The 13,068-nt window shown below is 40.9% G+C and overlaps 1 protein-coding gene across 3 annotated transcripts in view; it reads left to right on the top strand.

The window, feature by feature from the left end:
* The window catches only part of qsox2 (quiescin Q6 sulfhydryl oxidase 2), a 78,259-nt gene that overhangs the window by 48,362 nt on the left and 16,829 nt on the right, over nucleotides 1-13,068 (top strand). For all 3 annotated transcript variants that reach the window (XM_048558746.2, XM_048558745.2, XM_048558747.2), the window contains 2 exons: nucleotides 5,130-5,252; nucleotides 6,197-6,347. In XM_048558746.2, the coding sequence (XP_048414703.1) occupies nucleotides 5,130-5,252; nucleotides 6,197-6,347 (274 nt within the window). The remainder of the gene's footprint in view (nucleotides 1-5,129; nucleotides 5,253-6,196; nucleotides 6,348-13,068) is intronic.

The following is a 13,068-nucleotide window of genomic DNA, read 5'->3' as shown; positions in this document are numbered from 1 at the left end:
GGATCTCCCTTTTTAGTGCCTCCTACTGGTATACTACTGATTCTCCTAAAATTATTCTTTCAACAAATCTTGTATGCTTCTAATTTGCTCCTTCATCAGTTTAATTTTAGCTCTGTGCATTCCCAGATCTGCAACCTCTTTTGATTTCCAAAACTGCTTCTATGGCCCGTGATTTCTTTTTACTGTGGTTGCATCATATGGCATGTGCCCACTACAGTAGCAGCTCTTGGTCTGAGATGTAAGTAGTTTATTAATTTGCGCTTTCTCAACCTGACACTAAAGCTTTATCACTTGCCCACCAGAGATCTTAAACTTTGCACATGGGGCCTCCAATGTCCAATGTCTCAGTGATTGAACTTTGAGGACTTTGTGTTCAGATCCTGAACAGCCAATGCAAAACTTTGTGGACCTGACTCTTGTTGGAATTCCTTTGCAGTTTCTGGCTCTCATTGTGTTTCCTCTGTTCCAAAGAGCCATTTGACTTAAAGCATGAGCTCTTGCTCTCTCAACAGATTCTAAGTTTTTCCAACCTTTTTGGTGTTTAAAATTTGCAGTATTTGCCTTTAATGTTAGGCTCCTATGATGCTCTGTGATTCTAGAGTACATAAGAAATGGGAACAGGAGTAGACTATTCGGCCTTCAAACCTGCTCCACTGTTCAAAAGGATGATGGCTGATCTGACATTCCTTAGATTCACTTTTGTCCTTTCCCCATAAGCCTTTATTTCGCAACTGATCAAGAATCAATCTGTCTTATCCTTAAATATACGCAAGGACTCTGCCCCCACAGCTTGCTGTGGCAAGGAGTTCCAAAGATACTCAACCCATGTTTGACCCAAAGCTGATCCTCCTGAGAATCAGATTAACACTCACCCTGTATTAAATATGTTTCCATAGCAACCAAATTTAATTATATTGGAGGCTCAGTCAATTGGAGACTAACTGGTGCAAAGCCACATACTGTCACTTTAGAGCAGTAAATAGATTCAGTAAAAGACAGCCTGATCAGAACTTCTAAATTGTTACTGCCAGTGAGCAAATTTTCCTTCTGTAGTTAACTTCTCTTTCGATTCCTCCCACTTCCTACAGACAAAGGGGGTGGCCATGGGTATCCACATGGGCCCAAGCTATGTCTGCCTCTTTGTAGGTTACGTGGAACAATCCCTCTTCTGTACCTACACTGGCCCTAAACCCCCATCACTTTGTTACATTGACTGTATGAGTGCTGCCTCGTGCTCCTATGAGGAGCTTGAACAGTTCATCCACCTCACCAACATCTTCCACCCCAACCTTAAGTTCACCTGGGCTATCTCCAACACCTCCCTCACCTTCTTGGACCTCTGTGTCTCCATCTTGAGCAACCACCTAGAATCTGATATCCATTTCAAGCCCACTGACTCCCACAGCTACTGAGAATACACCACCTCCCACCCACCTTCCTGCAAATATGCTAATCCCTATTCCCAATTCCTTCGCCTCTGCCGCATCTCCCAGGATGAGGCATTCCACTCCCTTACATCTCCAGATATCCTCATTTTTCAAGGATTGCAACTTGTCCCCAGCAGTGGTCGAGAACACCCTCGACCATGTCTCCTGCGTTTCCCACAACTCATCCCTCACAGCCCATCCCGGCGGTAACAACCAACAAAAAATCCCCCTCATCCTCACTTAGCACCCCACCAACCTCCAGATCCAATGCATCATCGTTCAACACTTCTGGAATCTGCAAACTGACCCCACTCCTAAAGACATTTTTCCCTCCCACCCTTGTCTACTTTCCGGAGGGACCACTCTCTCCGTGACTCCGTTATCCGCTCCACACTCCCCTCCAGCCCCACCACACCTGGCATTTTTTCCCTGCAACCACAGGAAGTGCTACACCTGTCCCCACATCTCCTCCCTCACCCCCATCCCAGGCCCCAAGAAGACTTTCCACATCAAGCAGATGTTCACCTGCACATCCGCTAATGCGGTATACTGCATCCGCTGTACCTGTTGTGGCCTCTACATCGGGGAAACCATGAGGAGACTTGGGGACTGCTTTGCAGAACACCAACGCTCAGTTCGCACTAAACAACTGCACCTCCCAGTCGTGAACCATTTCAACTCCCCCTCCCATTCCTCAGTTGACATGTCCATCCTGGGCCTCCTGCAGTGCCCAAATGATGCCACCCGAAGGTTGCAGGAATAGCAGCTCATATTCCGCTTGCGTACCCTGCAGCCTAATGGTATCAATGTGGACTTCACTAGCTTCAAAATCTCCCCTTCCCCCACTGCATCCCAAAACCCAGCCCAGCTCGTCCCCACCTCCCTAACCTGTTCTTCCTCTCACCTATCCCCTCCTCCCGCCTCAAGCCGCACCCCCGTTTCCTACCTACTAACCTCATCCTGCCCCCTTGACCTCTGTCCTCCCCAGACTGAACTATCTTCCCCCCCTACCTCCCCATCAACACTCACCTCTACTGGCTCCATCCCCGCCCCTTTAACTTGTCTGCCTCCTGTCCACATATCTTCTCCTCTATCCATCTTCTATCTGCCTCCCCCTCTCTCCCTATTTATTTCAGAACCCTCTTCCCCTCCCCCATTTCTGAAGAAGGGTCTAGGATTGAAATGTCAACTTTCCTGCTTCTATGATGCTGTTTCGCCTGCTGTGTTCATCCAGCTCTACACCTTGTTATCTCTGATTCTCCAGCATCTGCAGTTCCTATTATCTCTGATAGAATTCTCTGCTTTTTATTTTGAAGCTTCAGAAATGCAATTTTCCCTTATTTCCTAATGGCCCTTCAACTAAATGACATCAATAGGCTGAGATAAAGTGATGGCCAGATTAGCAATGCACCTTCTTAAAGTGTGACATCCGCAGGTTTGATTGCCTAACAGACAGGAGGATTTAGTTTCTCCCAGATTTTTCAGTAACACTTGGCCCTTCAAGATTTCCGAATTGTGTTGCTCAATGCTTGGCATTCTGCCTTTTCAGCATTTGTGACTATTGCAACAAAACATTTTTCACATGTTTACGTGAATGCAGTAAATGTGCGACTTTATTTTCTCTGGAGGTTGTTCCACAGGGGAGTGTTATGGATGCTGTGGGTACTTTATTTCTTTTCCAGTTTATATTCTGGGTTCACATTTTCAGTTTACAGTCTGTGAAAACCAAAGGCAGATGAAGACTTGCACTTGAGCTCATTGACCCGTGAGGAAATCTGTTTTGTATTGCACTCACGTAAATTCCTGACTCCCGTTTTATAGTTATTGTTGTCATCCTAATATGATCTAATGCATGTCCTTTTCTCTCCCAATTCTCCATCCCCAACCTTGATCATGCCTGGATTCATTATCCTGTAAATTTGATTCTTCCCCTTCAGCTGTCATGACAAAGGCCATAATGCTGCACTGTTAGTTTTGTGTCAATACACAGCTAGTTGCAAATATGTCCACTTTTACCCTGGTTTTTTTTGTTTTGTATCCTGTCCACAATGAATTTGTGCAGCACCTTTTTAATTTCCTTGGACAGCCACTCTGCTCTGTAATACAGGTGAAACCACTCTGCTCAATCCCTACAGGATTATGTACTGAGTTTGGATTATGATTCCTTGTTTTGGCACAAAACGTATTGCTGCTATTTTGTTTTTGAAACAATCTCAAATCAAATAAACTATATTGCTTGCAAAGCTGTCTTTCGAATTGAAATGTCATTTGTTAATCATAAGAAGTACGATCTGTCTACAACAATTTGCAGATGTCCCGTGGTGGCAGAAGGAAATCTAATAGAGTTATGAATCGTAGCGTCTGTTCTTGGGATTTGGCCAGCTTAAGGTAGATTTTGGCTTGTATTTGTGGAGAGGAAGAGAGGGAAGGTTTGAGTGGTGCGATAGTGAGGGGTAAACGTGATTCCTATTTATTTAGGAACATCACACATTTGTGTTCTCTTTCATTTATCCTTAGGATATGGATATTACTGGCAAGGCCAGCATTTACTGTGCATCCTAACTGCTCAATAGAAGGTAATGATGAACTGCCTTTTGGAAGTCTACCGTTCATAGGTTAGTGATTGTACCCAAACTGCTGTTGGGCTGAGATTTTGACTAGTAGCGGTGAAGGAACAACAATTTACATTTCTAAGTCAGGTTGCAATCGTGCTCAGCCTTATTTCTAATGAGAAATAAGGCCAGTGTTGATCAAAAATGTATTGGCTGATTTATAATTCTGTTCCATGCATTGCCTACTGGGGTAGGGTGGTAGCAGGGAAAGATTTCTGAGCTTTGAAATATAATTGAGGATTGCCTTCTTGCCTGTCTGAATACAGTTAACCTTCATTTTTGCTTGTGTTTCTCAACTTGCAATATTCGTATTTATTTGTAAGCATTTCTGCAGACATGGGATTGTTTAGCCTTGTCGTTGATTGAGAATGGCACAGAAAAAGAAATACAGAATTGGACCTTTATACTGAACCACTGTTCCTATTAATCCGCACTCACCGTAATCTCTATCTCATAAGACCATTCTGTTCCCATATTCCTTTTATCCCCTTGTCCTGAACCATCTAAATCATTCTTGAATGTTGATGGGGCCATCTTTAGTTGATAAATCCACAGCCCTTCAAGCCTTTTTATAAATTTAACCACATCTTCTAATCAGACTGTTCAGAGATTTATTACAGCCCTCTGGAGCAGATGGGACTCGAACCCGAGTCTCTCGGTCCAGGGGCAGGCACACTACTGCTGAGCCCCAAAAGGGCCACTCACTTGAATGTGACTCAATGGCTCTCTAACTAAGAAATTGATTGTACTAATAGTAGGATTTTGTGTGTGCTGTACTGTGATCCCATGTAAATGAATGCCAGAAATCATCACAATGCAGTAACATCTTGTAACCTAAAACCCTAGTACTTTTACACAAAAGTTAACTGGGAATTGGCTCTCACTAAGCAAGCAGAATTACACTATCATTATGAATCACCAGATGAGTCTGTTAACTATAAATTGTGCACACTGACTACTAACTACCATTGAAATTGAAAGCCTTCTTTCATCAAAGTTGGTAGATGATCATATCCTGTTCCTTTATGTTAATCTTCAACAACTAGGGAAATCTGGTTTGACCAGTAGCTATTTTCTTCTCCTTTGACAGCTGTTCCCTGGTCAGCAACCAGCAGTGAAGTTACTGGAAATGCTGCAGGAGTGGTTAGTGAGCCTCCCGTTGGATAAAATCCCATACAACGCAATCCTCGATTTGGTGAATAACAAAATGAGGGTAAGTGTCTTGTTTGCCACTGAAACCACTACCTGTCATTACTAAATTGTATTTTTTCTGAGTTGTAGTAATGTCTCAGACTTCTGCAGGTAATACAAATATAGGGGAAAGTTCTTAATTAACTGGATTTATTTTGGAAGAAACGAATAGAGCTGTCACTCTCCAATTCACCGTTACCAAGTGAATAAATTTTTTTTCCTGCTTCCTATCCCTTTTTACAGCTGAGATTTCAATCAGAAAACCGTATCTTTAAATGTTTTATTTCATTGCCTGAAAATACTTGCCCACAAGCAAACTGCTTTCTAGCCATTCATGGTTTTATCTTGACCTTTAACGCTCCATCTATCTTTGTGCCATCTGTAAACTTAACAACAAATCTTTCAGTTCTTTTGTCTAAATCAGTAATTTTTAACGCGAGTAGTTGTGGCCCCAGCGTGGATCTCTACTAGTCACTGGCTGTCATCATGCTAAAGAGCCCTGTATCACTACTTGCTGCCTTCTGCCAATCTGTCTATCCTCTGTCCATGCAAGTCCATTGCCCCCCCCCCAAAAAAAAAACCCCAAGGGCTCTTATTTATTCTTCTCTTGTTTGGTATCTTGTCAAAGACCCTCTGGAAATCCAAGTAGATCACGGCCACTGGCTCTCCTTTGTCTAACTTGCTTGCTACCTCCTTTTACGTGTATTCCATGACTTGGCGTCCACGGTCTTATAAGAGAATTCCACAGGTTTTACCAACCTCAAGTGAAGCAGACTTTCCTCATTAAGTCCTACACAAATTAGTGTATAACCTGAGAAAATGACTTCCTCTTCTGGACTACCTGGATAGGGAAAACATCATTCTGGCATCCATTCTGTCCAGCTGTGTCAAGATGTTTGTACATCCCAATGTATGATGACCGCCTAAGCATCAAGTTCATATTTTCTGTGCATCCTTCTCTTGCAGATATCTGGAATGTTTCTTACAAATCGTGTAGATTGGGTTGGCTGCCAGGGCAGCCAGCCCCAGTACAGAGGTTACCCATGTTCACTTTGGACACTCTTCCATACCTTGACAGTACATGCTGCGACACGTCCTACAATGCACATCCTTCCTGGTAAAACAACTCTTTCCAAAGTTACTTTATCTCTGTAACCCAGAAAAAATTACAATGATACTAATGACCAGAAAACGTGAACATTATAGATTTACCCTGCACACTTTATCCATAGTAAAAACCAAAAGAACTGCAGATGCTATAAATCAGGAACAAAAACAAAGTTGCTGAAAAAGCTCAGCAGGTCTAGCAGCATCTGTGGAGGAGAAAACAGAGTTAACATTTAGGATCCGGTGACCCTTCCTCAGAACGGTTCTGAGGAAGGGTCAACGGACCCAAAACATTAACTCTGTTTTCTCCTCCACAGATGCTGCCAGACCTGAGGTTTTCCAGCAACTTTGTTTTTGTTCCACACTTTATCTATCACCTGACATATCATGTAATAAATTAAAAGTTAAAGTATTTCAGTTTAAGAAGCTTAAACTGTAGTAGTACATAGAGGATGAATTCTGCTAGTTCAAAGATGACTCAGTGGATCTACGGGGGCGAAAGCAAATTTAGCTTTATTTCTGTACATAAACCAGAACTGTGTGTGTAACTATAGAGGTGTCTAATGCATTCTCCTCATCTATTTAATTCTAAAGTAACTTTCTTCTGAGATATGATTGCCTGTCTTTATTTGGCCCTCACCACAGGATAATGCAACTACAGCATTACTTTTGAGAAGCATCAAGCAAACCATTGAATCACATGAGCACCTTGGTTGTATTTTAGGTCATGAGCAATGGTGTATTACACTTTGGAGTAGCCCTTTATATGTATGTAACTTGGAAAAGGAGACTTGTAGGAGATCCAACTGCAACAAATGTAGCAGCAGTCCTTCCTATTACAACAAGGGGGAGGAAAATGCAGCTAATCAAACCATGCTTCTCCATGCGTTACGCCATTAGTGTAAATGTTTTGATTCTCCAAACTAACCAAATAGTTTTCAATTTATAGCTGTTGTCCAGAAAAAAAAGATTTTTGCCAGGTTTCTTTAATAAACTCCAGGGTGGTTTGATCTTAAAGCAGGGTAATAAGTCGGCACAACATTGTGGGCCAAAGGGCCTGTACTGTGCTGTACTGTTCGATGTTCCAACTTGTATAAACAGTTTTTTATATACAGTAAACAAATGGCAAAACTAGTCAATAGCTAGTCAAGTTACATTCTGGAATTAAACAATGACCCTAATCATGATCAAGCATGCTTAAATGAAAAGCATGACAATTCTTCTCTCCAGAGAAGGCATAGGTTTACAGATAAAGTGAGGAGTGTGAGAGACATTCCCATGGGCAAAGGGTATGAAGTAAAGGAATAAAGTGTGATGACTTCTCACCGTTCCCCAGGTTTCCTTTCAATTAGATTAAAATGCTGGCTGCCATAGAATAGTTGTAAATCTTCTGATTTCAGTTCATATGAAAAGTCAGTTTAAATTAGGTCTTTGAATAGAAGCAACCACTCAGCTTTCAGAGTTTATGAAGGAATCAAGAGGTCATGATATCTGGAATTTTCTCAGGTTCTGCATGGCTTGTCATGCTGTAAGCTTTCTTCTTTTTAGAAGAGAGCAAGAGAGACTTGTTTACTGCACACTTTGGATGTTGTCTTTTTCCTCCTTCTGCAGAGCTCCTTGTGTATAAGACCTCTGGGTGGGGGGAGAGAAGAGAAGGAAGGAAGGGCATAAACCAACTTCAGAAAAATGTCAGGCAGCTTTCAGCCTATGAGTCTCATCTCATGCGAGCTAAGTTTGTCCAGCAATTAAAGTTATAAACTGCATCCATCAGTTTTTATGAGCTTTGCTTACCTCCTTTCTGAAGCCTTGACTTGTCTGTGTAATTTTCACAGCCCATTACTGTTGAACCATTCCAGTAACACTCATGCCCCTTCCTAGTAGACCTTTAATCTAAGATGTCCATACAGCTCCATATTCAAGATCTCCATGTCCAAGGGGATAAAAATGTATCCCTAACATCATGTACTATAAGGACAATAAGTATGTAGTGAGACAGAATTTGCATTTATGTAGCACCATTACAACTTCTGATCGTACCAAATATTTAACATCCAATAGATTGTATCTTTGAAGTGTAGTGTCCTTTGCAATACAGGAAACGTGGCAACCTGTTTGTATGCATCCACACGACAAATAGCTGTGTGATAAAGACAAGATAATCTATTCTTGTGATAGGTGTTAAGGGATAAATATTGACCAAAACATCAGATAGAACTTCTCTGCTATTCAAAATGATAGTGAAATATTTTTTGGCTAGCTGTTCGAGCAGATGATTTAATATCTCACTTGACAAATGGAAACTCCCAAGATAACTTTTCCATAGTTAAGCCCTTAACTGTAAATCTTCGATGTGTTGGTCCCTAGAGTGATGCAAGTTTCCATCTGGTGATGGCAGTACCAGAGCGGGGAGAAACAGAATTAACATAGCAAATCCAATGTGACTGTTCAGAGCCAATGAAGAGCTGTATCGGACTTGAAATGTTTTCTATCTATTTTTCTATCCATTGATGCCAGAACTGCTTTTCTTGCACTCACTGTTTAGATTTTAGGTATTATTGTCACATGTACTCAAGTACAGTGAAAAGTGCATAATGTCACCATGCTTGGTTCCATCTTGGGTACCTAGATACAAAAAAAATCTTAAGTACAAAGTAGCAAGGGAAACAAGCGTTTTAAAAGTTAAGCACTAGTTTATAGAATAGTAGAAAAATAAAGAAATAGGTAGCAGTTTATTTTAAAGTCATTTGTAGTTTAATCTTGCTGTCCTGGGAGACCTAACCTATCTGCTGTCAACACCATCACTGCTGCTGGAACTACTGCCTCACCAATTTCTCCTGGCGCATTGGGGACATGACTGGGCAGGATCCACTCGCATGTTGAGCTGTGACACTGCCCTGAGTCTCTGAGAGACCAACTGACATGCTGCCGAGAGGCCTGGCTGCGATCCGCCGTGGGGGAGGTGAATTACAAAAAATGGGGAAATCCTAGCATCCTCAGTACTCTTGCCTTTTATCTGACTCATTCGAGTTCTTTGTCTCTAGGGGAGGTTTTGTCCTCTTTATCCAATATATTGGTCCTTATTTCAAGTGTTTAATTTGCAAATAGTGCCATTTGCTCTTCAGGAAAAACTGCATCAATTCACCTGCTAAGTTTCTTTTCCTCATTTCTTAATTACTGATCCCAATCCTTGTGATCCTTTTTTGTTACTTGATACAGTACAATCTAAGCTCTGTCCTGTGTTTAATCTTTTGTGTGCTGTGTTGGCTGATCTCAGCTGGGTACATGAGATTATTGTAGTTCCTCTCAACTAGTTAAAAATCATATTGATTCTTCCTGATGCAGTGACCCCTGTTTGAAAATTTTCAAGGACTGGACTGCCTGTGGTAGCCATTAGTAAACATTTTTTGCATTTAATGATCAATTTGTTAAGCCTGCTATATAACTATTCTGGAACGAATTGTTTCCTTCATGAGAGGCGGAGGTAAAATCAGGAAATAGTTTAGCTGATCTTTGACATTTGCACAGTGAGATGATAGTTTCTACTGTGGGTTACTGTTCTCTTGTTGTTTTGAGAGTTGTCATCTGAGACAGCTGTATTGTATGTGAAAATGACTGCAACTTATTGTTTAGATATATTGACTTGTGTAACTAGGGAGATCCTCAAAGCCTACACTGTGGGTAGATTTAGGTTGTTGTCCTCTTGAAAGATTGCGATAAATTTAAATTACATAGAACATAGAACATTCCAGCACAGTACAGGCCCTTCGGCCCTCGATGTTGTGCCGACCTGTCATACCGATCTCAAGCCCATCTAACCTACACTATTCCATGTACATCCATATGCTTGTCCAATGACGTTTTAAATGTACCTAAAGTTGGCGAATCTACTACCGTTGCAGGCAAAGCTTTCCATTCCCTTACTACTCTCTGAGTAAAGAAACTACCTCTGACATCTGCCCTATTATCAATCGTCCCTCAGTTTAAAGCTTCGTCCCCTCATGCTAACCATCGCCATCCAAGGAAAAAGGCTCTCACTGTCCACTCTATCTAATCCTCTGATCAACTTGTATGTCTCAATTAAGTCATCTCTCAACCTTCTCTCTAACGAAAACAGCCTCAAGTCCCTCAGCCTTTCCTTATAAGACCTTCCCTCCGTACCAGGCAACATCCTGGTAAATCTCCTCTGCACCCTTTCCAAAGCTTCCACATCCCTCTTATAATGCAGTGACCAGAACTGTACGCAATACTCCAAGTGCGGCCGCACCAAAGTTTTGAACAGCTGTAACATAATCTCATGGCTATGAAACTCAATCCCTCTACCAATAAAACCTAACACATCATACGCCTTCCTAACAACCTATCAACCTGGGTGGCAACTTCCAGGGATCTGTGTACATAAACACCGAGATCTCTCTGCCCATCCACATTACTAAGAATCTCACCATTAGCCCAGTACTCCCGTCGTCTTGTTACTCCTTCCAAAGTGAATCACCTCATTCTTTTTTCTGCATTAAACTCCATTAGCCATCTCTCAGCCCATCTCTGCCGCTTATCTATGTCCCTCTGTAACCTGCAACATCCTTCCGCACTATGCACAACTGCACTGACTTTTCTTGGCCTACTTAGCCAGCTGATCAAAATCTACTTCACTTCCTGATAACCTGGCACATTAACCTGCCAGTCTTGTCCCTTCTTTAGCCGTGTTTCTGTAATAGCTGTAATATCCAAGCCCCATGTGCCTATCTACACCTTGAGTTCATTGGCCTTACCTATCAGCCCTAAAAGTCGAACTACATTAGACTTCAGCATTACTACTGATAAGGGTATCAGTCAATTAGCATCTGAATGACAGTTTATGTAGTTGAAACTAACGTTTATTCTTCCTTCAGTGGTAATAAAACTAATGTTTGCCCATAATTTCGGTCTTGATATTGAGATAAGTATTTACATCCTCTGGTCATTATTCAAGAATTTTACTGAAGGAAAAATCAGCCAAAATGTTTTTAAAAATACCACCACTTATATTATTTTGTGCTGTTTAAGGCAAATGATATTGGCATTGAAGGGAAGTAATTTTGCACGATTTACAACCAGTGTTTGTTACAAATGTGCCCATATCAAGCCATGACAGTTATGGCTCAGTTTAGTTACCAATGTTGCAATAACTTTCCACTTGGTGTGTTATGTGTTTCCAATCACTTGCTCTTTTCTCCACTCTCTCTCTCTGTTGCCAGCCTTCCTTTGCCTTTCCAGTTATTTGCATTCCTATACATATGTCGGTGTGAGACTATACGTTTCTGTACTTGAAAATAAGCCTCTGCCTACATTAGTGTGTTCCCTGTGATGATTATAGTAACAAGGGTGAAAAGCTGGTTCTATAGCAACAAAAATGTTTTCTTTTGACCTCCAGCAGCAAAGCAATTTTTAAATTGACAAATTTATTTTTAAGGCCACATGCTAATTGTCCATAACTGTTTGTTTATTTATAGCAAGCAGTTAGAAATTAACTCATTTGATGACACCTAGTCTGAAAAGTGACTGCATTTGAGCAAGCGAGGCAGTGAAGCTGGGAATGTAGCTCCTATTAGACGCAGAATGGGAAGAAGTCAAATCTGGGTTTTTGTGGAGCTTGTAATAAATTTCTGTACTGCCCACTTTAGCAATAAAAAAACTTCTGAAAGGGGACATACATGTGCCCTATCATAATAACGTTAGAATTTTGAAGTAAGACCAAGAAAATTAACTGCTAGTGTTAAGCACATAAGCCATATTGTGACTGATTCTGAATCTAGGAAAGACTAATAGCACTTCCAATTAAGAAAATTGTTCTTTTTTCAAATGAATAATTGCCATTGTTAGGATGCAAGAATGTAATTCAAAGCCATTTTGCACAATGCAGGTATGTATATTTTATAATTTTCCTGCAATGGCTGGTAGATTGTTGTGACAAAAAGGGGAAGTGGTTTTGGATTGAGTATTCTAGTTCCTCAATTACTGAATGGTGCTAAATCTTTATGTAAATATTAACACAGCTGTATTGTATTTTGTGAAATGACCTTTCTACTGAAGTAACGTGTAATTAAAAGTTACCCAGGCCAGATTTGTGACTGGACAATGCTGCTTTAGTTAAAGAAGAGAACAAATCTCATGGTGCATCTTTTTGTCCCTCTCCTCATACAGTCCAGCTCTGAATCTTTGTTTCTGGACTCCTTTATATCTCCCTGTTGAGTATATTTAATCATCCCAGTCTCTAACTGGGATTAGAAACATCTGCCCCGTAAGAACCACAGTTGTCTTCCCACACCCTTTAAAAGATCTTACTAATATGAATCCAAAAGATAGTGGGTATTTACACCAGCCCCATCTTTTGCCAATCATTTATTGTGTTGATGCTGTAAAGTAAATCCAAGGGCCACGAGGCTAATTTGTACTCTGATAATGAGCCTGCTTTCACATTAAAGTTAGTTCAGCCTTGTAGTTAGAAATTGAGTTTTTTGCATATCAATCTTTCTATGAGGGGGTTTACAAATTCAATACCAGGCCTCCTCTGAAATAAAGGATTAAGTACGACGTGTAGTCCCTGAAAAGAATGATTTCCAATCATATTGCTTCAGACTTATAATGAAGCTTTGCTTTAGAAAGCTGTGTTCAAAAAATCTTTTTCACTGGAAGTCTTCAATTCCACAGTTATCTATTTTGTCATTGAGAACTTTGTAAAGAACATTACTTTA

The sequence above is a fragment of the Stegostoma tigrinum genome, chromosome 29 (genome assembly GCF_030684315.1).
Source record: "Stegostoma tigrinum isolate sSteTig4 chromosome 29, sSteTig4.hap1, whole genome shotgun sequence".
Classification (NCBI taxonomy): Eukaryota; Metazoa; Chordata; class Chondrichthyes; order Orectolobiformes; family Stegostomatidae; genus Stegostoma; species Stegostoma tigrinum.
This window is presented reverse-complemented; position numbering and strand designations above follow the sequence as displayed.